This window comes from Carcharodon carcharias, chromosome X (assembly GCF_017639515.1).
Source record: "Carcharodon carcharias isolate sCarCar2 chromosome X, sCarCar2.pri, whole genome shotgun sequence".
NCBI lineage: Eukaryota > Metazoa > Chordata > Chondrichthyes > Lamniformes > Lamnidae > Carcharodon > Carcharodon carcharias.
This window is the reverse complement of record NC_054507.1, coordinates 15,905,166-15,929,661: the sequence shown is the minus strand read 5'-3', so window position 1 is coordinate 15,929,661 and position 24,496 is coordinate 15,905,166. Positions and strand designations below refer to the sequence as shown.

General features: G+C 45.6%; 1 protein-coding gene across 4 annotated transcripts in view; it reads right to left on the bottom strand.

Annotated features, from left to right (window-relative positions):
- Window positions 1-6,149: 6,149 nt before the first annotated feature.
- LOC121273263 (integrin alpha-7-like) overlaps window positions 6,150-24,496 on the bottom strand; it is a 273,170-nt gene continuing 254,823 nt past the window's right edge. For 2 of the 4 annotated variants that reach the window (XM_041180293.1, XM_041180294.1), the window contains exons 24-25: window positions 20,587-20,712; window positions 10,060-11,274 (exon numbers count right to left, since the gene is read on the bottom strand). In XM_041180293.1, the coding sequence (XP_041036227.1) occupies window positions 11,116-11,274; window positions 20,587-20,712 (285 nt within the window). In that variant the 3' untranslated portion in view covers window positions 10,060-11,115. Of the gene's footprint in view, window positions 7,658-10,059; window positions 11,275-15,665; window positions 15,794-20,586; window positions 20,713-24,496 lie in introns of those variants that run through there. The other 2 variants (XM_041180296.1, XM_041180295.1) reach the window with 2 other exon arrangements.

Sequence of the window (24,496 nt, the reverse complement as noted above, 5' to 3'; positions counted from 1 at the left end):
TGCCATCCTTACCTGGTCTGGCCTACATGCGATTCCAGACCCACAGCAATGTGGTTGACTCTTAACTGCCCTCTGAAATGGCCGAGCAAGCCACTCAGTTCAAATTAGGGATGGGCTGCACATGCTGGCCTTGCCAGCAACACCCACATCCCATGAAAGAATAAACAATAACACTTGGCAGCTTCTGTAATTGGTCTGTTCAAATGATGGCTGGGCAATGATTGGGTTAAATCAGTCTCTATAGGCTTTTCCATAAAAGGAGATTATAAGAAATGATTCCCAGAGAGGGGGTGGGGGCGGTCCAGGTCAGAAGGAGGAGAGAGGTGATTGGCCAGAGGAGGTTTGGGACCCACCCCTGGAGAGAAGAGGTGCCTTAAAGGAGAATGGGGCTGGCAGAGAGGGCCATAGGTGTACTGACTGGTGTAATCAGGGGGTGACAGGGGGTGATTATGTGCAGAACAGGCTTCTGCTCATGGTCTAAGGGTAATACTGCTGTGCTTTAATATTACTGTTCAAAAATTATTGTGGCAGAGTCTCTGAATATTTTTATGGCAGAGGTAGATAGATTTTTGATAAGCAAGGGGGTGAAAGGTTATCGGGGGCAGGCAGGAATGTGAGGTTACAATCCGATCAGCCATGATCATATTGAATGGCAAGGCAGGCTCGAGGGGCCGAATGGCCTACTCCTGCTCTTATTTTTGTACGTCTATGTGTCAAGTCTCACTTATTTACTTATACCGAATAAAATATAACCACTGTCACCATAAAGGAATATCACTTCAAATCATTTCAGAGGTTGGGAAAAGGAATAAGGGGTTAATTGATTTCCTGTACCCAGAATTGCAACATCTTGATCTTCCTAACATCAGCCTTGCAGTGGGGAATTTTGTACAGGTTTCACTTTTTGACATGTTCTGGATGTTGTCAATCATGACCAGACTAAACAGAGGGCATTTATTTCCAGACACAGCAGGATCCCTTATTGATCTGGTGAAAACATTCCAACTCTCTGTATCCTGGGCCTTCAGTACTGGGGACTAAAAGAGAACTTCGCCCCCTAGAGGACATCCTAGTCTGTGGCAGGGTGAACGCAGACAGCATCATCTAGAAGGGACGAGCAAGAGGGGTAAGGGGGTGTCCCGATTGAGGTGTACAAGATTATGAGGGGCCTCGAGAGAGTAGACAGGGATGTCCTGTTACCCCGAGCGGAGGGGTCTATTACCAGGGGGCACAGATTGAAGGTGGTTGGTAGAAAGATTAGGGAGGGTATGAGGAAAAATATTTTCACCCAGAGGGTGGTGGGTGTCTAGAACTTGCTGTTTGGTTTGGTGGTGGAGGCAGAAACCCTCAACTCATTTAAAAGGTACCTGGATCTGCACCTGAAGTGCTGTAACCTGCAGGGCTACGGACCGGATGCTGGAAGGTGGGATTAGAACGGACAGCTAGTTTTTTTTCTTTTATGGCCAGCGCAGACACGATGGGCTGAATGGCCTCTTCCTGTGCTGTAACTTTTCTATGGTTCTAAGAATCGCTACAGTGGTCGGGTTATTCTCGTCTGAAGAAGAATCATATGGACTCAAAATGTTAACTCTGTTTCTCTCTCCACAGATGCTGTCAGACCTGCTGAGTTTTTCCAGCACTTTCTCTATATTTATTACCAAAAAATAGGGTCGTATTCCCTGGAATTTAGAAGGTTAAGGAGTGATTTGGTCAAAGTTTTCAAGATATGAAGGGGAACTGATAGGGTGGAATGGCGGAAACTCTTTCTGCTGGTTGGGGAGTCTAAGACTCGGGGGTATTGCCTACAAATTCGAGCCAGACCTTTCAGGAGTGAAATTAGGAAACACTTCCACACACAAAGGGCGGGGGAAGTTTGGAACTCTCTTTTGCAAACGGCAATTGATGCTAGATCAATTATTTTGTTTGATAGATTTTTGCTAACCAGTATTAAGGGATATGGGGCAAAGGCAGTTATGTGGAGTTAGTTCAAAAATCAGCCACGATCTCATCGAATGGTGGAACAGGTCTGAGGGACTGAATGGCCTCTTCCTGGTCCTATGTTGACCACGTCTCTAAAATTCACTTCAACCACTCCCTGTGGTAGTGAGTTCCCCATTCTCACCATTCTCTGGGCGAAGAAGTTTCTCCTGTGTTCCCGATTGGATTTATTAGCGGCTTCACTGTCATTGGAAGGATCTCTAGATGTTGCTGAAGTAACCAAGGGCAGCTGACACTCATGGTGCAGCACCCCAGCAAGTATCAGTGTATTCAGGAGAGGATGGGATAAAAACCAGAAAAATGAAAAAAAAACACACTGAATGACACAATAAATATTGAGGTACTGAACATTTCCAATTTTTAATTATTTCCAAGAATTGGACATTAAATAAGTAAACGGTTTGACAAACATTCAATAAAGAAAAGAGACTTGTTAACAAAACATACAAAGCAACCACACTCAAATATAGATTTATATACAACCACATATATTTTTTTCTTAAAAAAGAACACTTTGATTATCTGAGCTATATTATTATTCAATAGCTGTACTTAGATGTGGGTACATCATCGCTAGACGTCAAAATGTTCAGGTGAATGGTCATGACTAGTGACCGACCAGTGCAAATACACAATCGTGCGCCATTATCTATCCCCCTGCTGCCTTGGTTTTGGAAATGTAGTGCAGGTCCCTCACTGCGGGAGGTGAGGAGAGATCGGAGAAGGCATTCCAGCTAATTGGCCGACCAGTGACCGTTTATGTCTAGAGGTACACGGACGCTTTGATAAAACGTGCTGAGATTTCATTCACCTCCTTCCCTCACCTCTTACCAATTTTGTCTCGTGAATCAATCACCAAGTGTGCTACAAGTTAGCCCCGCACAGCGTGATCACCAATGTGAAGCACACCAGAACTGTGATTCAGGAGACACAGCACCATAATACGCCAGGACCATTTTAAGAAGGCCAGGCCATTAAAAAAGTGAGTGGGTCTGGTGGTATTAAGTCTAAGATCAAGGAGCAGCAATGATAAATGGGTGTGTCTATTGGAGCTGCCCATAGAACTGACCATTTCACCCCTCCTAACTCAAGTTGCCATGGATACACAGTGCAAGGGTCTGAAGAAGAAATCAGATTAAAAAATAGAAACTGGTCAATCACTAGACACAATAAAGCATAATGAACACCAATAATTAGGGAAAGAATAGCTCTATTTAAACACATTGGATGCAAAGTGTACAAAATAAGTACAGGGAGCATTAGAAGCAAGTGAAATAAGGCACAAAAATATAGAGTGGAACAGTTAGACATTTCCTGTTAACTAATTGTGACAGACTTTGTCAAGGATATGCAATAACAGAGACCAGAACAGAAATTCTAATTTTATGTTAGTTTTTTTTAAACACCTTACGTCACCAATGTGGCCTGCAGTAGCAATGCTTTTCTATATTAACAAAGGCAATACATAACCATAGGGCAAGCTACTGTCTTACAGAGTTTAGCATCAAACCCATCGCATGCAAAGTTATTATGAGGCATCTCTGGTGGTTTATAAAGTGTGGCGCAATTTATACCTGGAGTTGGGGGTAAAGGTTGTTAATCCAAGGGAGATTTATTCCTTTAGATAAGACACGTGGGGAAGAATTTGTGATCAGTGATTTACCATTGTAAATCAGTTTGTGATATCAGGAGTATGCTCTCTCTCTCTTTAGGCTTGTGGCCGTAAATTACATAGTTTGCTACCTTTCAGAGGGCTAGCTTCTAATTCAACCATTTTTCTTTCTCTTCACTATGTGGAGATCAAGATTCATCACACCATGTCCTACTCCAACTCACTTTTGCCCAGGAACTCAACGCTACAGAACTCCTTACCTCTCTCAATCAACCCTTCTTCTTACAATCTACAGACTTTAATAATCCAAACTTGGCCTCAACGAAGCACTACTTTCTGATTTCCCTCACCTTCCCCTCAACTCCCTTCGGTCTTGCTGGTGTCTTGCACAATGGGGGCTGACCTTTCACCTATGCTTCTTTTGCCTAATTTGGCATCCTTGAAGCATCTATTCCCATTGGCTACTGCAGTCACCCAGGGTCAAAGGGATAACTGAGGCAATGAATCCATAATTACACCAAGATACTTCTACAAGACATAGGAGAAGGGGAAAATTACAACTCCAGGAGCCCTCACAATTCCCACAAAACAGATCTACCAAGAGCTTCCCGCCATGGACTCCTGGATTATACGCTGTTGGTAGGGGCCTTTGCATAAAGGGAGTGTGAATTAGAGATGGGGCTATAACATCCATTCTCTAGCCGCACTCCATTATGGCAAGACTCCCCTCTGGCACCTTTAATCATTAAGATGCCTGTATAAGTTAAGCTTACCAGTTAATATGAAATGCTGGTCACAATTAATTGGTTAGGATCTGTACCTATTTGTTCCAAGGCAGTGACGTGTACAGCAAAGAGAGCTATGAGTAACTATTCGGAGAGTTAACTCGATGCGAGAAAATCGCTTTGAAACTGAAAAGATTTTGCGAACAAAGTGTTTTTTAATGATTTATTGATGAATGTGGCAGGATGCAGAGAGAGAGAGAGAGCAGTGAGAGAAGCAAAGTGGGAGAAACTGGAGCAGGATATATTTGACTTCGGCAATGACAATAAAAATCTTTCTCGAGGTCCCCACCAGAATTCTGAGGTGGCGGGGGGGGAGGCGCGGGCAGAACGAAACAGTGTTGAATGATGTGAAATATGACGGGCCCCAACTCTGAGAAAATAAAAGCAAGTGCAGCATGACTCCTGCATTCAATTCTTCGAAACGGTTGGCCTTTGGGGATTTGAACCTAGCGCAATGTTCAATCGTAAGCTCCACCATAAAGGCCAGATCCCTCTCCCCCTACCCGCCCGATCAAAGCCACTCTAGTTTATCGAGCCCCTGCCCCGACCAAAAGAGCTTTGACTGGAATGAGGGGAGGGCTTCTGATTTAAGGCAATGCAAAATAGCAATCAACTGCAAAGTGTGCATTATCTGTGAAGGAACCAAAACTGTAGCATATGGGTGAATGCTGAGCATTTCCAGGACTTTCTGCTTTTAGAATTGAGTAAAAAAAAAGGATGGAGTTTTTATGGTGAGTTTGGAATTTGGTTAAGAGAGTCCCAAGGTATTCTTTGAATTGGTGTGCAGGGAGGAGAATGGCATGAGGTGAATTGCTCATTCAGAGAGCCGATGGGCCAAATGGCCTCCTTCTGCCCCTCTGTATGATTCCGTGCTGAGAGAGCAGTTTTGATAGCTTCAGCTGAACATTGCCTGCTGCTCTGTTCTCCCATCTCCCTCTCCCCGCCCAGCCAACTCAGAAGCATTATTCAAACATCTCCCTGCAAGGTTGATGGGCTGGTAACACTAAACATCGCACTTCCTCTGTTAACTGGATCTGTGTGAACATGCAAATTTGAACCAGGAGTCAGAAGACCTTGAACTAATTATGCAACATCTAGAAAGCCGCCTCCCTACCCCTCTGTTCTCGTCGAACCCATCGCTGGGGGCAACCATCGCTCTTTGGGACTTTCACAGAGATGCATCCTTAATTGCCAATGGAGACATGGAGGGCAGCGAGTAGGCCCTCTCAAAGCCAGAGGGCCAGTCGGAGGCCTCCCAGCTTGAGAGCAGCAGCAGGCTGTGATGGTAGGTTAAGCAACAGAGAGAGTGCTTCAGCATGGAGGCACCCTCTCACCAACTTTTTAAAATCTTTCATTTAAAAAATGGTCCTGGCAGCCAGAGCACTGCTGTGTTTCACTGAAAACAATAATGAATAGCTTAGCGGGTGGCAAAAGTCAATGAAACAAAAATGGCTGCTGGTTCTAAAACAAACATAGATAGTCATTTGGTAGTACAGGACTGGAGTATTGCTGCAAAAAGACATCTTGTCAAAGCTTTTCATCTTGCACTCATCAGGACAATCACAAGAATACCAATTTCAAGGGAAGCAACAACTTTATACTGTGTGAGAGTGCTGATTAGTTGGCAAGTGGACTCTGATTCCACTGGCAAGTGGACTCCACTGGTCAGCCAATCAGCACTCTCTTCTCATACAGTATATGAGAAGTATAAAGTTGTTGCTTCCCCTGATGTTGATATCCTTGTGATTGTCCTGATGAATGCAAGATGAAAAGCTTTGACAAAATGTCTTTTTGCATCAATATAGAAACATAGATCTATGGCATCCAGTTTATGCTTTAGCAATGTCCAGGCAATTCTGCCAAAACAGGACAGCCCAGTTCAAAACTAGGTTGGCACAGGCCTGAGGGTTTAACCACTGGCTATGCCAGGGAATGGTGCATTGCCTGGACAGAACTAAAGGTAAGACAAAAGAACATGGTTTACTTATATAGTACTGCACAAAAGCATGAAGACCAAAACTTTGAGACACAGATTTATGTGCCAGCGAAAATAAGGGTTTCTACTGCCCAGTTTGATACAGTCATACTGATTGGTTCGCATTTATAAATTGAAAAATGCTACGCACTAATGAATTCAGTCTAACACAGAATCTCCGATAATGCACACCTTGCAACTGACGCACAGGTTTAATTTAACACTGTACAGTACCATACACTAAACTGTAATGAAGTCACTTCAGGTTACTAACAGTAATTGTTGCTGCACATGACAGACTTTCCTTAAAAATTCAGTAGACATTAATTCAGTGTCTATACTCACGATACAGGCCCAAATCGACAGGACCAGCCAAAGGCAATGTCAACCAGATTTTGAAAAAAGCATGACATTATGTGGCACTCTGAGGGCACAGGCGCCAGCTGTGGCACCTCTGTACAATGTCCAGGAGCAGGACGCTCCTGTAATTTTCTCTTTCCCCCCCCTTCCCCCCCACAAACAAGTCCAAATGCAGTGCAGCCAATCGCAGCAATTCTCAACTGCCCATAACATGGCCTTGAAGCAGAAGGTCTCGAAACAAAGCCCACAAACATCCTGACATGGCGAGACTTATTCTCCAAAATAATTGGCCATTTCAGAAATGACATTCTCAACATAACAAGGTGGGGGGGGGGGGAGGAAAAACACCAAAACGGAATTTTGAAGCATACACAAAAAAAAACTTTGCAGAAAAAGTGCCAAGTTAAAAGTGGCATCTGATAGCCTAGTCCCCTTCATCGGTCTGTTTCGTGAATAAGTCTCCAAAACATCTTCAATGTGCCAAGACATTCAAGTGCACAGATTAATTCAGGGAAAAAAAACAAACAAAAGGCTTTACCTCCATCACAGGAGCCATAATTGTATGTTTCTGATTACCACAGTGGAGCCTCTTTGAGTTTGGTGCCCAGTTAAGACCGGATCGATTCTATTTAAAGGGGCAATGACCCCCCCAAATGGATATTTTTCCAGCCTAGATTTGCACGCTACCCATTGATAGTCAGTGAAGGGGAAGGATTATCTTAATGTTTACCTGACAAGAAATAGATTTCAAAGATGGCCCATTCACAGGAATTGTGGTGCTTGGTTGCAGGTTTGGGAACAACGCAATTTATTGACACCTTCCTTCACTTAAGTCTCCGTTGGTTCGCTTTAAGTACCAGGGCTGGATGAGTGGAAGCTTGGTGTCATTTGCACATTTACTGCATGGTTCTTAATCCCTTCATTACGCTGAAGAAAAGATATCAAATGAAATGAGAAACAGCAAGTGCTAGAACTCCCAAAATTCAGACAGAAAATGGTGGACATCCAAACAGGTCTTACAGAAAAAGAGGGGTTTTGAAGGAGGATGTTGATCCATGGCCTCATCTGAAACCTTTCTTCTCCACACTCGCTGTATATTTCTCATATTTTCTGTTTTTAATTGCACTTGAAACACTGTGGTCTTCCAGTAATAAAAATATAACTGAGGTGCACAGTAAATCCTAAAGTATACATCAGTTCACAGAGAACAATCATCAGTAGGGAACTCTGACCTCGATTAAAGCAATCTATCCTTTGGAGTGGCCATTACTTTTTATTTTTAGTTTCTGATAAAATGACTTTCCTCTTAAAAAGAAGTAATGGATCAGGATTCACTAAATGTTACAGATCTCCGCACACACTAGTGTTTACCAGTGCTTGCACCCACAGGCAGAACACTTGAGTTGGTCCCATAGCTTCCTGTCAGTCAGTGTTTGCTACTTCCTCTGATCTGGCAACACAACGGGCCTGGTACTGTCACCTAGGAGACGCCAACATCATTGATGAGGTACTTAGAGTGGGCAGTTGCCAGTTTGCTTGCTGCCATGTTTTACAGCTGTCAGTTGGGCCTGTGAGCAGCCATTTTGTGTTTATACTGCAGAACAGCTGTTGTCCAAAGGGCTTCAACAAAATAAGGGTAGTTGGAAATGCACCCGCTTAGATTGTGGGCAGATGTCAGCATGGGTGGAAACATTGGAACAACTGCGGGGGTGGTGGTGGGGGGTGGAGGGGGGGGCAAAGACATTGCCGGCCTGCGTGGGCAGGCTGAGAGCTTGGCCTGTATGAGTAGACCCAAAGTTGGAATCATTTGGTGGCCCATGGTGCCCAGTGGCAGCAGCTGTTTAGGTTTGGCATCGACTGTGCCATCATGTTTACATCACAGGGCTGTCAACAGAGCTACAGCCAGCTCCAGTAAGCAAAGCCGTGATATAAAATGTTGAATTTGTGCCAAATATTCTCCCATAGTGATACCATGAACAGGTTAGTGATCTGGATCAGGAACTGGAGTGGCTTGGCAGCGGTAATTTTACAACATTAAACCTGAAGAGAATTGAACAAAGACTTTTCAGTAACTGTTCGTAACATCGATTCTGATGATTTAAATGGTCCTTTAAGAACAATTCTTAGTCAGATTCCTTTCTTTCTCTTTGGCAAAATGCAGCTGATGATGACTCTATAAATGGATTCAATTATTTTAGGAAGCTTAATTACAAAGCATACTTTACACTACTCAAGAACCGTGGGCTAAGACTTAGCATATAATTAATCAATTCAGTCTGTTACTGTACTTGTTAAACTATTTGGTTACAATCTTTGAGGTGTAGCCTCAATGTGTCATGCAGCAATTGGATGTGAAACTTAGGCCCATGATTCCTCACAGGATGCATTCCTGGTCTGAATGGGTTCTAAACGGAGGTTAGAAATGTGGGAGCGAGAGAAGAGAAAAATAGAGATCGTGATTATAGAAAGGAGAGGGGCAAGGGTGAGAGAGAGGGAATCATTGAGCAAGTGAATCATCTTCACTCTCATTCCCTACTGACAGATTGAGTGACAAACTTGGATCCAGGTTGCCTCAGTTAAGTGGGGGTGGGAGGAGGGGAAGATGAGGATATTTCCTATTCCATTCCTTACCTCATCACCCAGTGGTCTACAGTATTTAGCTCCTGAGGTGTTTCGCAAGGTAATCCAGGTGATTGTACACATGTGGCTGGCAGATTAACGTGACGGAAATGTCAGACTCAAACAAATGACCACGAGAGAAACAAGGTTAAATCTTAAAAGAAGTCCCAGACACTTTGGTTTATTTATAAGGTGTCATTTTGCAAGCCCCCACTCCAGGGGGAAGGCTTCCCTATAGCCCTGTCTCTGACCTGTGCTCTACTGAGCAAAATTAACTTTGCACTTAAATCCTCACCTTATAAAATGATTCCACAGTCTGTGACTGCTTTAGTTAATGATGGGAATGGGTACATATTGTCTGTCAAATTGACAGTCCATTGAAAGATGAGACTGAAAGTCTAGTCCATCCATCCACTCGTCTATCCCATGTTGAGGAAGACAATCTACAAAAATTCAGTTGTGGCTACTTACTCAAACATTAGAACAGTTTACAGCGCAAACTCATTGATTGCACAGCACATAGCTGTGCTCAACAGGAGCACAGGTTGGAGAATCAGCACTCACTGTTATGAAAAACAAAAACGGAATTACCTGGAAAAACTCAGCAGGTCTGGCAGCATCGGCGGTCCTGTTGAAGGGTCAAGAGGACTCGAAACGTCAACTCTTTTCTTCTCCGCCGATGCTGCCAGACCTGCTGAGTTTTTCCAGGTAATTCTGTTTTTGTTTTGGATTTCCAGCATCCACAGTTTTTTGTTTATATCTCACTGTTATGAACCTGTCACCAGTCCCCACTCCCTTCAAGCATTCGGTGGGAGGGGGAGGGCTGAGTGGCCAACTTGATTAATTTATCCCTTTGATTAACTGGATTAGAAGGATATGCTGATAGGGTGAGATGAAGAGGGGTGGGAGGAGGCTCTTGTGGAGCAGAAACATCGGAGGTTGGGCCGAATTGCCCATTTTCGTGTCAGTCACCTCACTGCTCTTTGTGGAATCTTGCTGTGCTCAAATTGGCTGACAATGGACTGTCAATTGCTGCATTTACTTACATTACAACAGTGATTTGACATCCCCAAGACACCCCAAGGCGATTCACAGGTGATGAATTACATTTTAAAGTGTAGAGCGCCACGTCAAGGCAAGTTCTCACATTTCAATTCAATATTTCTTGAATATTATCATTTTATTTTCAAACGTGTTGCCATAGCCTTGAATTCCCTATCATGTGAGATCACACCACCTTCCTGACATTGTGATCAAAGTGTTACGAGTAGTGAGCGTCAGAATAAACAGAGGTGGACTTTGCCTCGATGAGCCTCCTCCCTCATCTTCCCCTCACCTGCTCTATTGGTTACGATTGCCAGCCACTGAGCATTGAACCTGGAAACCCAATGAGGACAGATTATTTCAACAGGCATCTGATCCAAGGCAAGATACTGGAAGCATGGTTTGGGGGGCGGTGGGAGGGCTTGTTACCTATGCATGCAATGAGTACAAATGACACCAAGTCTGTTAATCGCTCAATAGCGAGCACCACCATGGTTCTTGACCAAGAGATCGCAGAGGTATCACAACACAAAGTTGTCAACTGGCAGTTTTGGGCTCAGATGCCAATTTTGTAGCTCTCACTGTCTCAAAATGTCGCCTTGTTCATTTTCAGTGCAGTTGGTCATTGCTATAATCAGAAACATACATGGTTTATTTTTGGGGTGGGGGTTTTTGTTGGATTTTTAGGCTGCATTACTAATGAATATAAAAATAAATAAGGTTCATGAGTAGCCGTCACTGTCAATCCAGTGGGTCATCCATTCCTTCTGATATTGCGTCTTTTTTTCATCCATGTGTAGCTGTCGCTCCTCTTTTCCTATCCGCACAGCATGGTATTGTGGGACGGTATCATTGTAACGGGAACGCTTAAAAAATCCACACTGCAAATGATAGAGAAAGCGACAGAGAGAGAGGACATTTTAGAATGTGGTATGAGATCACAGTCTTGATATCAGGCCACAGGCAGCCTTCGGTTTCTGTAAGCAACACTGGACTTTAGATGTGGCTCTTCCCACTTCCCCAACTTCCCCCGTGTAAAGTGCTGTCTCTCTATCATCCGCAATTCCATAGGCAACATCCAATACTGTCCCTAAAAAGGCTATTCTTCATGTGTGAGCTCAAATACTGAGTGTCAGTCTGTTGTTCAACCATGGGCAGCAGCACAGGTGAACCTATCCTATTCCCCATCTGTGCCATTTCCAGCTGATTTATTTGCCCCCTTCTCTCCTCCCTATCTCAGGGTCACTTCAGCCAGATCGACTGACTCAGCAGGGAGTGCAGCAGCGGCTGAAACTGGAGCTCACCTCATCCCTGTCATCCCCTGCTCACATAAAGCTGAGCCGCTCATTTTGGTTTCTGGCCCATTCCATTTTCCTGGGGTTTTTGTTTTACAATACGCCGAGGCACCTCTTTTATTGTCATGGCTTTGCAGTCGTGCGACACCCTCAATAAATCACAAAATGGGGCGCCAATTGCTTCAGGCTGCAAAGCAGGCCGGCTGCCTCTTCTTTAGGGCCACAACCTTGCTGGGAAATGTGCCGTTCATCTTCAGATAGGTACAGGAGACCACTGCCTGGGGACCACAGTGCACTGTCCCTCCCATACCAGTCCCTCAACAGGGTCAGAGTGCGCGAACAGCAATGGGAACTCACGCCAGGGCCATTTTGGATGCTGGGGCTAGTCAGGTTGTCTATAGGCCTTGCGCGATCGCACAGCTGACTAAACTGACACCAGTCAGAAGTGGGGAAATACAAAGGGATACCCCCCCACTGGCGGAATTCTCACTTTCTCCGAGAGAGCTTCGAAAGAAGACAAGTGACTAAGGTTTAGAGGCAGGCGGGCACCGAACCCTCAGGCTTAATAGATGCTCAGAGGCAGATAGGATTCAGGGAGAGTCTGAGAGAATGTCAGGGCAATGATGGCACACACGCTCAGCTGAGAAACTCGGGTGTGCCCATGTTGTGGGGTGTTGGGGTGGGGGGGGGGGGGGGGGGGTAGCGGGGGCACACAAGGTATCTTCCTTGCACATGAATAGTAAGGCCCAAGTGGGCCTCTGATATGGGAGCTTGGGCCTCAGCTCCGTGCATCCAGTGAGCTGCGATGATCCGCCAGTGAAGCTGCAGATTGAAATCGGCCGGCATGTAACACGAGCACTGCGCCAAATCCCACCGGTTTCCCGACAGGTGGGTGAGGTTAAAATTGGGGCTCCCTCAACCACCTCCCAGCACCTTCACTCCAGCAGAGGGGACGTCACAGTGAAGCCTAGTCCTATCTGCATCTGATCTGCACACATCATCACTAGACAGTGATCAGGAGTGGACCCCTCTCTCACCCTCTCTGCAGCTCACACGGTTGCTGCCCTGGCTGAGATCAGTGGTCTCAGCACAGACAAGGCCTCAAACTTGGGACAATCTCGTCTGCGACGTTTACTATCCCATCAGCATTGCTTTTAGCTGCTAGGCCTCTAGTGGAGCTAAAACCTATTTCTGACAACCACTTCCTCTGAGCTGCTTTCTGGCATGTTAATTGCCTGTTTATAAAAGTTTCTTCCATTATAGACACAAATAAAGAAAAAAAAATCTTTCATCACCATGTTTCCCCTCCTCTGCTTCATCAGTTAAAAAAAAACTTGCATTTATGTCACACATTTCACACTACCAGACAACTCAAAGCATTTTACAGCCAATGCGATACTTTTTCTTGAAGTGCATTCACTGCTGCAATGTAGGAAGCACAGCAGCCAATTTGCACACAGCAAGGTCCCACATAGAGCAATGTGATAACGATCAGATAATCTGTTTTAGTGTTGTTAACTGAGGGATAAATATCGGCCAGGACACCAGGGAGAACTCCCCTGCTTTGCTTTGAAGTAGTGCCAATGGGATCTTTTACATCCACCCAAAAGATGGCACTTCCAACAGCACAGCACTCCCTCGGTAATACACTGGGGCGTCAGACTGAATTTTTTGTGCTCAAGTCTTGGAATGAGACTTGAACCTGGAACCTTGTGGGTGAGAGGTAAGAGTGCTAACTATTGAGCCACAGCGAGAACATGTACATGGCTCAGTGGTAACATTTGTGCCTTGGCGTCAGGCGGTGGTGGGTTTAAGTCTGCTCTAGAGATTTGAGCACCTAATCCAGGCTGACACTCCATTGTAGTGCTAAGGGAGTGCTGCACTGTCGGAGGTGCCTTTCTTCTGAACGAGGTGTGAAATCAAGGTCCTGTCTGCTCTCTCAGGTGGATGTTAAAGATCCCATGGTACCACTTTGAAGAAAAGCAGGAGACTTCTCCCTGGAACCAATACTTATCCCTTAATCAACTGTAATAAAAACAGGCGATCTGGTCATTATCACATTGCTGTTTGTGGGAGCTTGCTGTGTGCAAATTGGCTGTCACATTTCCTACGTCCCATTGGTGACTGCACTTCGTTGGCTGTAAAACTGGTATTTATCTATAATCTATCTTTCTATTGCAGACTCCGACCCCACCCCTGAATTTTTGATGCCAATTCTGCTCCTAGTTAAATTTGTCTGCGATTGGTTGGACAATCACAGTCATCTACCCAACTCCCATTGGTGTTGTATTGCATTAAATGGACGATGCTGCATGTCCTGTTCACTAACTGTTGGAGCTTCAGGGAAGGACAAAGAGTAGCTTGTGAGTAGAGCCAGCTTGTTCAGAGACAGTAGTCAAAAGCAACCGAGGGAGACCCTTAAAAGAGAGCAACGGAGGAGAGACAGAAACCGAAATAGTGTTTAATATGTCCCAAGGTGGAAATGTTATTTTGTGGTCACCTTTCTTCATGCAGCTTGAAGCAATCACAAAGCCCCAGCATTCCAGGCTAGCATTATCTCAGAAGGGAAAAAAGCTGATTCAACCGTTACAAAGAAGTAAAGCAAGCTTGTGGGAGGAAAAGTGTCACAGACCTCAGGGATAAAACCACTCAAATAAAACACATGTTTCATGCAGAGCATCTCAGGCTAATCTTAGGGCGGAATTTTAAGGCCCCGCCATTAGCGGGGGGGGGGGTGTAAAATGCGGCGAGCCATTCAAAAGTCCATTAACTTTGGCAGGACCGTAAAATCCCGCCAGTGTAAAATTCCTCCCTTATTGTGCACACACTAAAAACAAGTCCAAACTACACAAGGTGCGGGGCAAAAAAGAAAATCAACAGAAAGGCATGCCTAACACACACTGCAAACCCATCCATTACTGCCACATGACACAGAAAATGGGGCGGGTAGAGGAGGTGGTGTAAGGATTATTCCCTGAGCAAATCACGACTATTTCAAATATGCCTATTGATGCCTTGCCACAGGCGATATACTCATGTTCACACTGAGCTAGAAGATTCAATTGGTCTTTGGTTAGGAGCATGAATTTTTTTTTAATTCATTCATGGGAAGTGGGTGTCACTGGCTAGGCCAGCATTTTTTGTCCATCCCTAATTGCCTTGTTCAGAGGGCATTTAAGAGTCAACCACATTGTTGTGGGTCTGGAGTCACATGTAGGCCAGACTAGGTAAGGACAGCAGATTTCCTTCCCTACAGGGCATTAGAGAACCAGATGGGTTTTTATGTCAATGGTTTCATCAGACTTTGAATTCCAGATTTTTATGGAATTCAAATTTCACCATCTGCTGTGGTGGGATTTGAACTCAGGTCTCCAGAGAATTACCCTACACTAGTCCAGTGACAATATCACTACGCCATCACCACTAACGCCCACTCTGAAGACAACCTCCCACCACCTCCCCCCGCCACTCCCCTCACCAAAATAAAACCAAACTTCATCAATATTATTGAGCTAAAAGACCTGTGGCGCTCAGCAAGGGATGATGATGAAGCCTGGTGGCTCTGAGACACAACATAAGGAGCTAAATGGAGACTCAATGGATTTACATGCAGGATTTTTCCATTTGCCAAAAAAGTGAGTTGGGGTCTACTGGGTTTGATCGACTTTATGCTCAACCATCATAATGTGGACTAGAAAAGCTTTACTTGCTGTTAGCTGTTTGAGCATCAGATACATCTAGTTGCTCAGTGTGAATGACTCATTCTTCTTTTCAAGGGAAGATAGAAAATGGGTTTAGTTTAAGGGAATATAACAAGTTCTACACCCCATTCTTTGAATTGTAGATCTGTTTAAATATTTGAGACTTATTTATAATCCTTACACACCTCCGGCATACAAGTGCTCAGTGCCCGTGCAAAAAGACACACTATACCAACTGGCACTACCACAGCAATCCTCAGACCAAGCTACAATTACCGCTGCAGATGTCAGCATTATGCCTCGGTGGCCAGTTTCTCCTGGTCAGATGGCTGGGTTTGAAGATGAGCCCTGTGATATTCAGTTTCATACTGAGACTCTTTGTTCGTTCGCTTGAAGAAACCACACTACAAGGAAGCAATATTCGTCCAGCATTACGACAGGGAAAGCAAGTCAGGGTGAGTGAGGCACGCCAGAGATGGTGCAGGTGCATGCAGGATTACAGGAGGCAGCAGTTTCTGGCATTTAGAATATGGATTATTCTTTGATAAATGTCTCCTGTTGGCATCCTTACTTCAATTTAACAGCAGATTCCCTACATCCTTGTGAAAAGTTCCTGAAAAAGCAGGAATTCTGAACCCAGCAGGCACCCATACCACCATCTCAAGCCGAGTAGATTGTTCTTTTCTCACTCAAAGGCAATCACAGTGCTCCTTACTTGGTATTAGGCATTATTTATTTCACAGTTCATTTTGCAGGCATTGCCTTTCCTTCCTGTAGTCATTAATTTGGACATTTAACCAATCTTTGGAGAAGATTTTCTCTGTGCGTTACAGAGCGCACAATTCTGACATCAAGAACATTTACGATTCAGTTGCACACAGCGATCTGAGGAAATTTAATCCCGCGTGGTCAAGAATTGCAACTGCACGTCAAATGCATTTGAAACTCAAGTCACACATTCGTATTTGAGTGAACTGATTGCGGTCTATCATGTCCACCTTATGTCCAAAATTGGCACAAGGTCACAGCAAGGTAAAAAAGTCAAAGACTGGGTTACAATACTGTAGTACCAATTCTCCATCCTACGTTCCCTTGGGGCCTAGCTGCCCACTACCAGTCCAGACATGATCGCTGAATGGCTTCCTTCTGTGCTGCAACCATTCTATGATTCTAGTTGGAGAACAGGCATAGAGCATAAAAGCGAGGATGTTATGTTAAACTGTATAAAACACATGGCTCAGCCTCAACTGGAGCATTATGTCCAATTCTGGGCAGTACACTTTAGGAAGGATGTGAAGACATTAGAGAGGGTGCAGAAAAGATTCATGAGAATGGTTCCAGGGATGAGGAACTTCAGTTATGTGGACAGTTTGGAGAATTGTTCTCCTTGGAGGAGATTTGACAGAGGTATTCAGAATCATGAGGGGTCTGGACAGAGTAGATTGGGAGAAAAGGTCCCCACTGGTGGAAGGATCGAGAACCAGAGGGCACAGATTTAAGGTGATTGGCAAAAGAAGCAATGGTGACACGAGGAAAAATTCTTCTAACCAGCCAGTGGTTAGGATCTGGAATGCACTACCTGAGAGTGAAGTGGAGGTAGGTTAAATTGTGGCTTTCAAAATGGAATTGGATCATTATCTGAATATGAAATATTTGGCTATGGGGAAAAGGCTAGGTGAGATTAGGTGAATTGCTCTTGCAGAGAACCAGTACAGACATGATGGGCTTCCTTCTGTGCTGTAACCATTCAATGATTCTAACTCAGGCTACTGTGAAATTCAACTTTTAAGATGTAATGGAAATAGAATGAAGCAGCCCATGCCAACTACAACAGGACCTTTTTTTATTATTCATTCATGGGATGTGGGCTTCACTGGCTGGGCCAGCATTTATTGCCCATTTCTAGTTGCCCTTGAGAAGGTGGTGGTGAGCTGCCTTCTTGAACTGCTGCAGTCCATGTGGTGTAGGTACACCCACAGTGCTGTTAGGAAGGGAGTTCCAGGATTTTGACCCAGCAACAGTGAAGGAACAGCGATATATTTCCAAGTCAGAATAGTGAGTGACTTGGAGGGGAACTTCCAGCTGGTGGTGTTCCCCATGTGTCTGTTGCCCTTGTCCTTCTAGGTGGTAGTGGTCATGGGTTTGGAAGGTGATGTCTAAGGAGCCTTGTGAATTCCTGCAGTGCATCTTAAAGATGGTACACACTGCTGCTACTGTGCGTCGGTGGTGGAGGGAGTGAATGTTTGTGAATGTGTTGCCAATCAAGCGGGCTGCTTTGTCCTGGATGGTGTCAAGCTTCTTCAGTGTTGTAGGAACTGCACTCATCCAGGCAAGTGGGGAATATTCCATTACACTCCTGACTTGTGACTTGTAGATGGTGGACAGGCTTTGGGGAGTCAGGAGGTGAGTTACTCATCACATGATTCCTAGCCTCTGACCTGCTCTTGTAGCCACAGTATTTATGTGGCTAGTCCAGTTCAGTTTCTGGTCAATGGTAACCCCCAGGATGTTGATAGTGGGGGGTTCAGTGATGGTAATGCCATTGAACATCAAGGGGAGATGGTTGGATTCTCTGTTGTTGATGATCACTGCCTGGCACTTGTGTGGCACTAACGTTACTTGCCACTTGTCAGCCCCAAGACTGGATATTGTCCAGGTCTTGCTGCATTTGGACATGGACTGCTTCAGTATCTGAGGAGTCATGAATGGTGCTGAACGTTGTGCAATCATCAGCGAACATCCCCACTTCTGACCTCATGATGGAAGGAAGGTCATTGATGAAGCAGCTGAAGATGGTTGGGCCGAGGACACTACCCTGAGGAACTCCTGCAGTGATGTCCTGGAGCTGAGATGACTGACCTCCAACAACCACAACCATCTTCCTTTGTGCTAGGTATGACTCCAACCAGTGGAGAGTTTTCCCCCTGATTCCCATTGACCCCAGTTTTGCTAGGGCTCCTTGATGCCGCACACGGTCAAATGCTGCCTTGATGTCAAGGGCAGCCAATCTCACCTCACCTCGGGAGCTCAGCTCTTTTGTCCATGTTTGAACCAAGGCTGTAATGAGGTCAGGAGCTGAGTGGCCCTGGCGGAACCCAAACTGGGCATCAGTGAGCAGGTTATTGCTAAGCAAGTGCCACTTGATAGCACTGTTGATGATCCCTTCCATTACTTTACTGATGATTGAGAGTAGACTGATGGGGTGGTAATTGGCCTGGTTGGATTTGTCCTGCTTTCTATGTGCAGGACATACCTGGGCAATTTTTCACATAGCTGGGCAGATGTCAGTGTTATAGCTGCACTGGAACTCCTTGGCTAGGAGCGCGGCAAGTTCTGGAGCACAAGTCTTCAATATTATTGCCGGAATGTTGTCAGGGCCCATAGCCTTTGCACTATCCAGTGCCTTCAGCCCTTTCTTGACAACACATAGAGCGAATCAAATTGGCTGAAGACTGGCATCTGCAATGCTGGGGCCCTCCTGAGGAGGCCGAGATGGATCATCCACTCAACACTTCTGGCTGAAGATTGTAGCAAATGCTTCAGCCTTATCTTTTGCACTGATGTGCTGGGCTCCTCCATCATTGAGGATGGGGATATTTGTGGAGTCTCCTCCTCCAGTGAGTTGTTAAATTATCCACCACCATTCACGACTGGATGTGGCAGGATTGCAGCACTTAGATCTGATCCGTTGGCTGTGGAATCGCTTAGCTCCGTCGATTATTTGCTGCTTATGCTGTTTGGCATGCAGGTAGTCCTGTGTTGTAGCTTCACCAGGTTGACACCTCATTTTTAGGTATGCCTGGTGCTGCTCCTGACATGCCCTCCTGCACTCTTTATTGAACCAGGGTTGATCCCCTGGCTTGATGGTAATGGTAGAGTGGGGGATATGCTGGGCCATGAGGTTACAGATTGTGTTTGAGTACAATTCTGCTGCTGCTGATGGCCCACAGCACCTCATGGATGCCCAGTCTTGAGTTGCTAGATCTGTTCTGACTCTATACCATTTAGCATGGTGGTAGTGCCACACAAAACAATGAAGGGTGTCATCAGTGTGAAGGTGGGATTTCATCTCCACAATGACTGTGCGGTGGTCACTCCTACCAGTACTGTGATGGACAGATGCATCTGTGGCAGGCAGGTTGGTGAGGATGAGGTCAAGTATGTTTTTTCCCTCTTGTTGGTTCCCTCACCACCTGCCGCAGACCCAGTCTAGCAGCTATGTCATTTAGGACTCAGCCAGCTCAGTCAGTAGTGGTGCTACTGAGCCGTTCTTAGTGATGGGCAATGAAGTCCCCCACCCAGAGTACATTCTGTGTCCTTGCCACCCTCAGTGCTTCCTGCAAGTGGTGTTCAACATGGAGGAGCACTGATTCATCAGCTGAGGGAGGGCGGTATGTGGTAGTCAGCAGGAGGTTTCCTTGCCCATATTTGACCTGATGCCATGAGACTTCATGGGGTCCGGGGTCAATGTTGAGGGCTCCCAGGGCAACTCCCTCCTGACTGTATACCACTGTGCCACCACCTATGGTGATGGTGGAGTCTGGGACATTATCTGTAAGGTATGATTCCGTAAGGATGACTATATCTGGCTGTTACTTGACTAGTCTTTGTGACAACTCTCCCACCTTTGGCACTACCCCCCAGATGTTAGTAAGGAGGACCTTGCAGGGTTGTCTGGACAGGGTTTCCCAGTGTTGCTTCCAGTGCCTAAGTCAATGCCAGTTTTTATCCTGGTTCAACTTTTCACAAGGTAACTGGGCAAGGGGAATAATGGAGTGTTGCTAACATGACTCACATCCCAACAAATAAAACAAAATCCTTCCTTTCACATGAGAAAGATAAGCGGAAACAAAAATATCTGTGACATTATGAAGTGATGGTTTCATGATGCCAACAAATTGATTTACATAAAAGTATGGAAAGCAACTGTCACATCCCAAGTGTCACATCAGACTGGTAAAATCATTCATGATGCCTGAACTGAAAATTTCTAAGTGCGTCAGCCTCAAATGCAGCATTCTGCATTTTTCACTGGAATGCTACCTCAGCATCTTGCAACTCATTGCTGAAAAAACAAATTCTGCACATATTTGAAACCTCCAACCCGACAGGCCAACAGACAGGGTTCTGGTCTGAACTGATTTAAATGAAAGTCACCCAGTTAAAGAGTGATCTTTCGTATCAAATCCATGCTTACCTTCCAGAGTAGGAACACAAGCAGAGCAAGGACCAGGATTCCGGCGAGGACAGCAATGAGTATAATCAACCAGGGTGCTCCGACATATGCCACACTTGCCTTTTCTGGGTATATTGTCAAGATATTCTGGATAGATTAAAGGTGACAGTATTGTGATACATGCTCACAGAATCAGAAAGCAGTTTGCCATTTTTCCCCTAAGGCTATGGAACATGTGTGTGTGTATGTTTGTGTGAGTGGGTGTTTGTCTGTGGGTGTGTGTGTGTATGTTTGTGTGAGTGGGTGTTTGTCTGTGGGTGTGTGTGTGTATGTTTGTGTGAGTGGGTGTTTGTCTGTGGGTGTGTGTGTGTATGTTTGTGTGAGTGGGTGTTTGTCTGTGGGTGTGTGTGTGTTTGTGTGAGTGGGTGTTTGTCTGTGGGTGTGTGTGTGTGTATGTTTGTGTGTGGGTGTTTGTCTGTGGGTGTGTGTGTGTATGTTTGTGTGAGTGGGTGTTTGTCTGTGGGTGTGTGTGTGTATGTTTGTGTGAGTGGGTGTTTGTCTGTGGGTGTGTGTGTGTGTTTGTGTGAGTGGGTGTTTGTCTGTGGGTGTGTGTGTGTATGTTTGTGTGAGTGGGTGTTTGTCTGTGGGTGTGTGTGTGTGTTTGTGTGAGTGGGTGTTTGTCTGTGGGTGTGTGTGTGTATGTTTGTGTGAGTGGGTGTTTGTCTGTGGGTGTGTGTGTGTATGTTTGTGTGAGTGGGTGTTTGTCTGTGGGTGTGTGTGTGTATGTTTGTGTGAGTGGGTGTTTGTGGGTGTGTTTGTGTGTGTTTGCGTGAGTGGGTGTTTGTCTGTGGGTGTGTGTGTGTGTGTTTGTGTGAGTGGGTGTTTGTCTGTGGGTGTGTGTGTGTATGTTTGTGTGAGTGGGTGTTTGTCTGTGGGTGTGTGTGTGTATGTTTGTGTGAGTGGGTGTTTGTCTGTGGGTGTGTGTGTATGTTTGTGCGAGTGGGTGTTTGTCTGTGGGTGTGTGTGTATGTTTGTGTGAGTCGGTGTTCGTCTGTGGGTGTGTGTGTGTATGTTTGTGTGAGTGGGTATTTGTCTGTGGGTGTGTGTGTGTATGTTTGTGTGAGTGGGTGTTTGTCTTTGGGTGTGTGTGTGTATGTTTGTGTGAGTGGGTGTTTGTCTGTGGGTGTGTGTGTGTTTGTGTGAGTGGGTGTTTGTCTGTGGGTGTCTCTGTGTATGTTTGTGTGAGTGGGTGTTTGTCTGTGGGTGTGTGTGTGAATGTTTGTGTGAGTGGGTGTTTGTCTGTGGGTGTGTGTGTGTATGTTTGTGTGAGTGGGTGTTTGTCTGTGGGTGTGTGTGTGTGTGTTTGTGTGAGTGGGTGTTTGTCTGTGGGTGTGTGTGTGTGTGTTTGTGTGAGTGGGTGTTTGTCTGTGGGTGTGTGTGTGTATGTTTGTGTGATTGGGTGTTTGTCAATGGGTGTGTGTATGTGTTTGTGTGAGTGGGTGTTTGTCTGTGGGTGTGTGTGTGTATGTTTGTGTGAGTGGGTGTTTGTCTGTGGGTGTGTGTGTGTATGTTTGTGTGAGTGGGTGTTTGTCTGTGGGTGTGTGTGTATGTTTGTGTGAGTGGGTGTTTGTCTGTGGGTGTGTGTGTGTATGTTTGTGTGAGTGGGTGTTTGTCTGTGGGTGTGTGTGTGTATGTTTGTGTGAGTGGGTGTTTGTCTGTGGGTGTGTGTGTGTATGTTTGTGTGAGTGGGTGTTTGTCTGTGGGTGTGTGTGTGTGTATGTTTGTGTGAGTGGGTGTTTGTCTGTGGGTGTGTATGTGTGTGTTTGTGTGAGTGGGTGTTTGTCTGTGGGTGTGTGTGTGTATGTTTGTGTGAGTGGGTGTTTGTCTGTGGGTGTGTGTGTGTGTGTTTGTGTGAGTGGATGTTTGTCTGTGGGTGTGTGTGTGTATGTTTGTGTGAGTGGGTGTTTGTCTGTGGGTGTGTTTGTGTGAGTGGGTGTTTGTCTGTGGGTGTGTGTGTGTATGTTTGTGTGAGTGGGTGTTTGTCTGTGGGTGTGTGTGTGTATGTTTGTGTGAGTGGGTGTTTGTCTGCGGGTGTGTGTGTGTATGTTTGTGTGAGTGGGTGTTTGTCTGTGGGTGTGTGTGTGTATGTTTGTGTGAGTGGGTGTTTGTCTGTGGGTGTGTGTGTGTGTGTTTGTGTGAGTGGGTGTTTGTCTGTGGGTGTGTGTGTGTATGTTTGTGTGAGTGGGTGTTTGTCTGTGGGTGTGTGTGTGTGTGTTTGTGTGAGTGGATGTTTGTCTGTGGGTGTGTGTGTGTATGTTTGTGTGAGTGGGTGTTTGTCTGTGGGTGTGTTTGTGTGAGTGGGTGTTTGTCTGTGGGTGTGTGTGTGTATGTTTGTGTGAGTGGGTGTTTGTCTGTGGGTGTGTGTGTGTATGTTTGTGTGAGTGGGTGTTTGTCTGCGGGTGTGTGTGTGTGTATGTTTGTGTGAGTGGGTGTTTGTCTGTGGGTGTGTGTGTGTTTGTGTGAGTGGGTGTTTGTGGGTGTGTGTGTGTTTGTGTGAGTGGGTGTTTGTCTGTGGGTGTGTGTGTGTATGTTTGTGTGAGTGGGTGTTTGTCTGTGGGTGTGTGTGTGTGTGTTTGTGTGAGTGGGTGTTTGTCTGTGGGTGTGTGTGTGTGTGTTTGTCTAAGTGGGTGTTTGTCTGTGGGTGTGTGTGTGTATGTTTGTGTGAGTGGGTGTTTGTCTGTGGGTGTGTGTGTGTGTGTTTGTGTGAGTGGATGTTTGTCTGTGGGTGTGTGTGTGTATGTTTGTGTGAGTGGGTGTTTGTCTATGGGTGTGTTTGTGTGTGTTTGTGTGAGTGGGTGTTTGTCTGTGGGTGTGTGTGTGTGTGTGTTTGTGTGAGTGGGTGTTTGTCTGTGGGTGTGTGTGTGTATGTTTGTGTGAGTGGGTGTTTGTCTGTGGGTGTGTGTGTGTGTGTTTGTGTGAGTGGGTGTTTGTCTGTGGGTGTGTGTGTGTGTTTGTGTGAGTGGGTGTTTGTCTATGGGTGTGTGTGTGTGTGTTTGTGTGAGTGGGTGTTTGTCTGTGGGTGTGTGTGTATATTTTTGTGTGAGTGGGTGTTTGTCTGTGGGTGTGTGTGTGTGTGTTTGTGTGAGTGGGTGTTTGTCTGTGGGTGTGTGTGTGTATGTTTGTGTGAGTGGGTGTTTGTCTGTGGGTGTGTGTGTGTATGTTTGTGTGAGTGGGTGTTTGTCTGTGGGTGTGTGTGTATGTTTGTGCGAGTGGGTGTTTGTCAGTGGGTGCGTGTGTATGTTTGTGTGAGTGCGTGTTTGTCTGTGGGTGTGTGTGTGTATGTTTGTGTGAGTGGGTATTTGTGGGTGTGTGTGTGTATGTTTGTGTGAGTGGGTGTTTGTCTGTGGGTGTGTGTGTGTATGTTTGTGTGAGTGGGTGTTTGTCTGTGGGTGTGTGTGTGTTTGTGTGAGTGGGTGTTTGTGGGTGTGTGTGTGTATGTTTGTGTGAGTGGCTGTTTGTCTGTGGGTGTGTGTATGAATGTTTGTGTGAGTGGGTGTTTGTCTGTGGGTGTGTGTGTGCATGTTTGTGTGAGTGGGTGTTTGTCTGTGGGTGTGTGTCTGTGTTTGTGTGAGTGGGTGTTTGTCTGTGGGTGTGTGTGTGTGTGTTTGTGTGAGTGGGTGTTTGTCTGTGGGTGTGTGTGTGTATGTTTGTGTGATTGGGTGTTTGTCTATGGGTGTGTGTATGTGTTTGTGTGAGTGGGTGTTTGTCTGTGGGTGTGTGTGTGTATGTTTGTGTGAGTGGGTGTTTGTCTGTGGGTGTGTGTGTGTATGTTTGTGTGAGTGGGTGTTTGTCTGTGGGTGTGTGTGTGTATGTTTGTGTGAGTGGGTGTTTGTCTGTGGGTGTGTGTGTGTATGTTTGTGTGAGTGGGTGT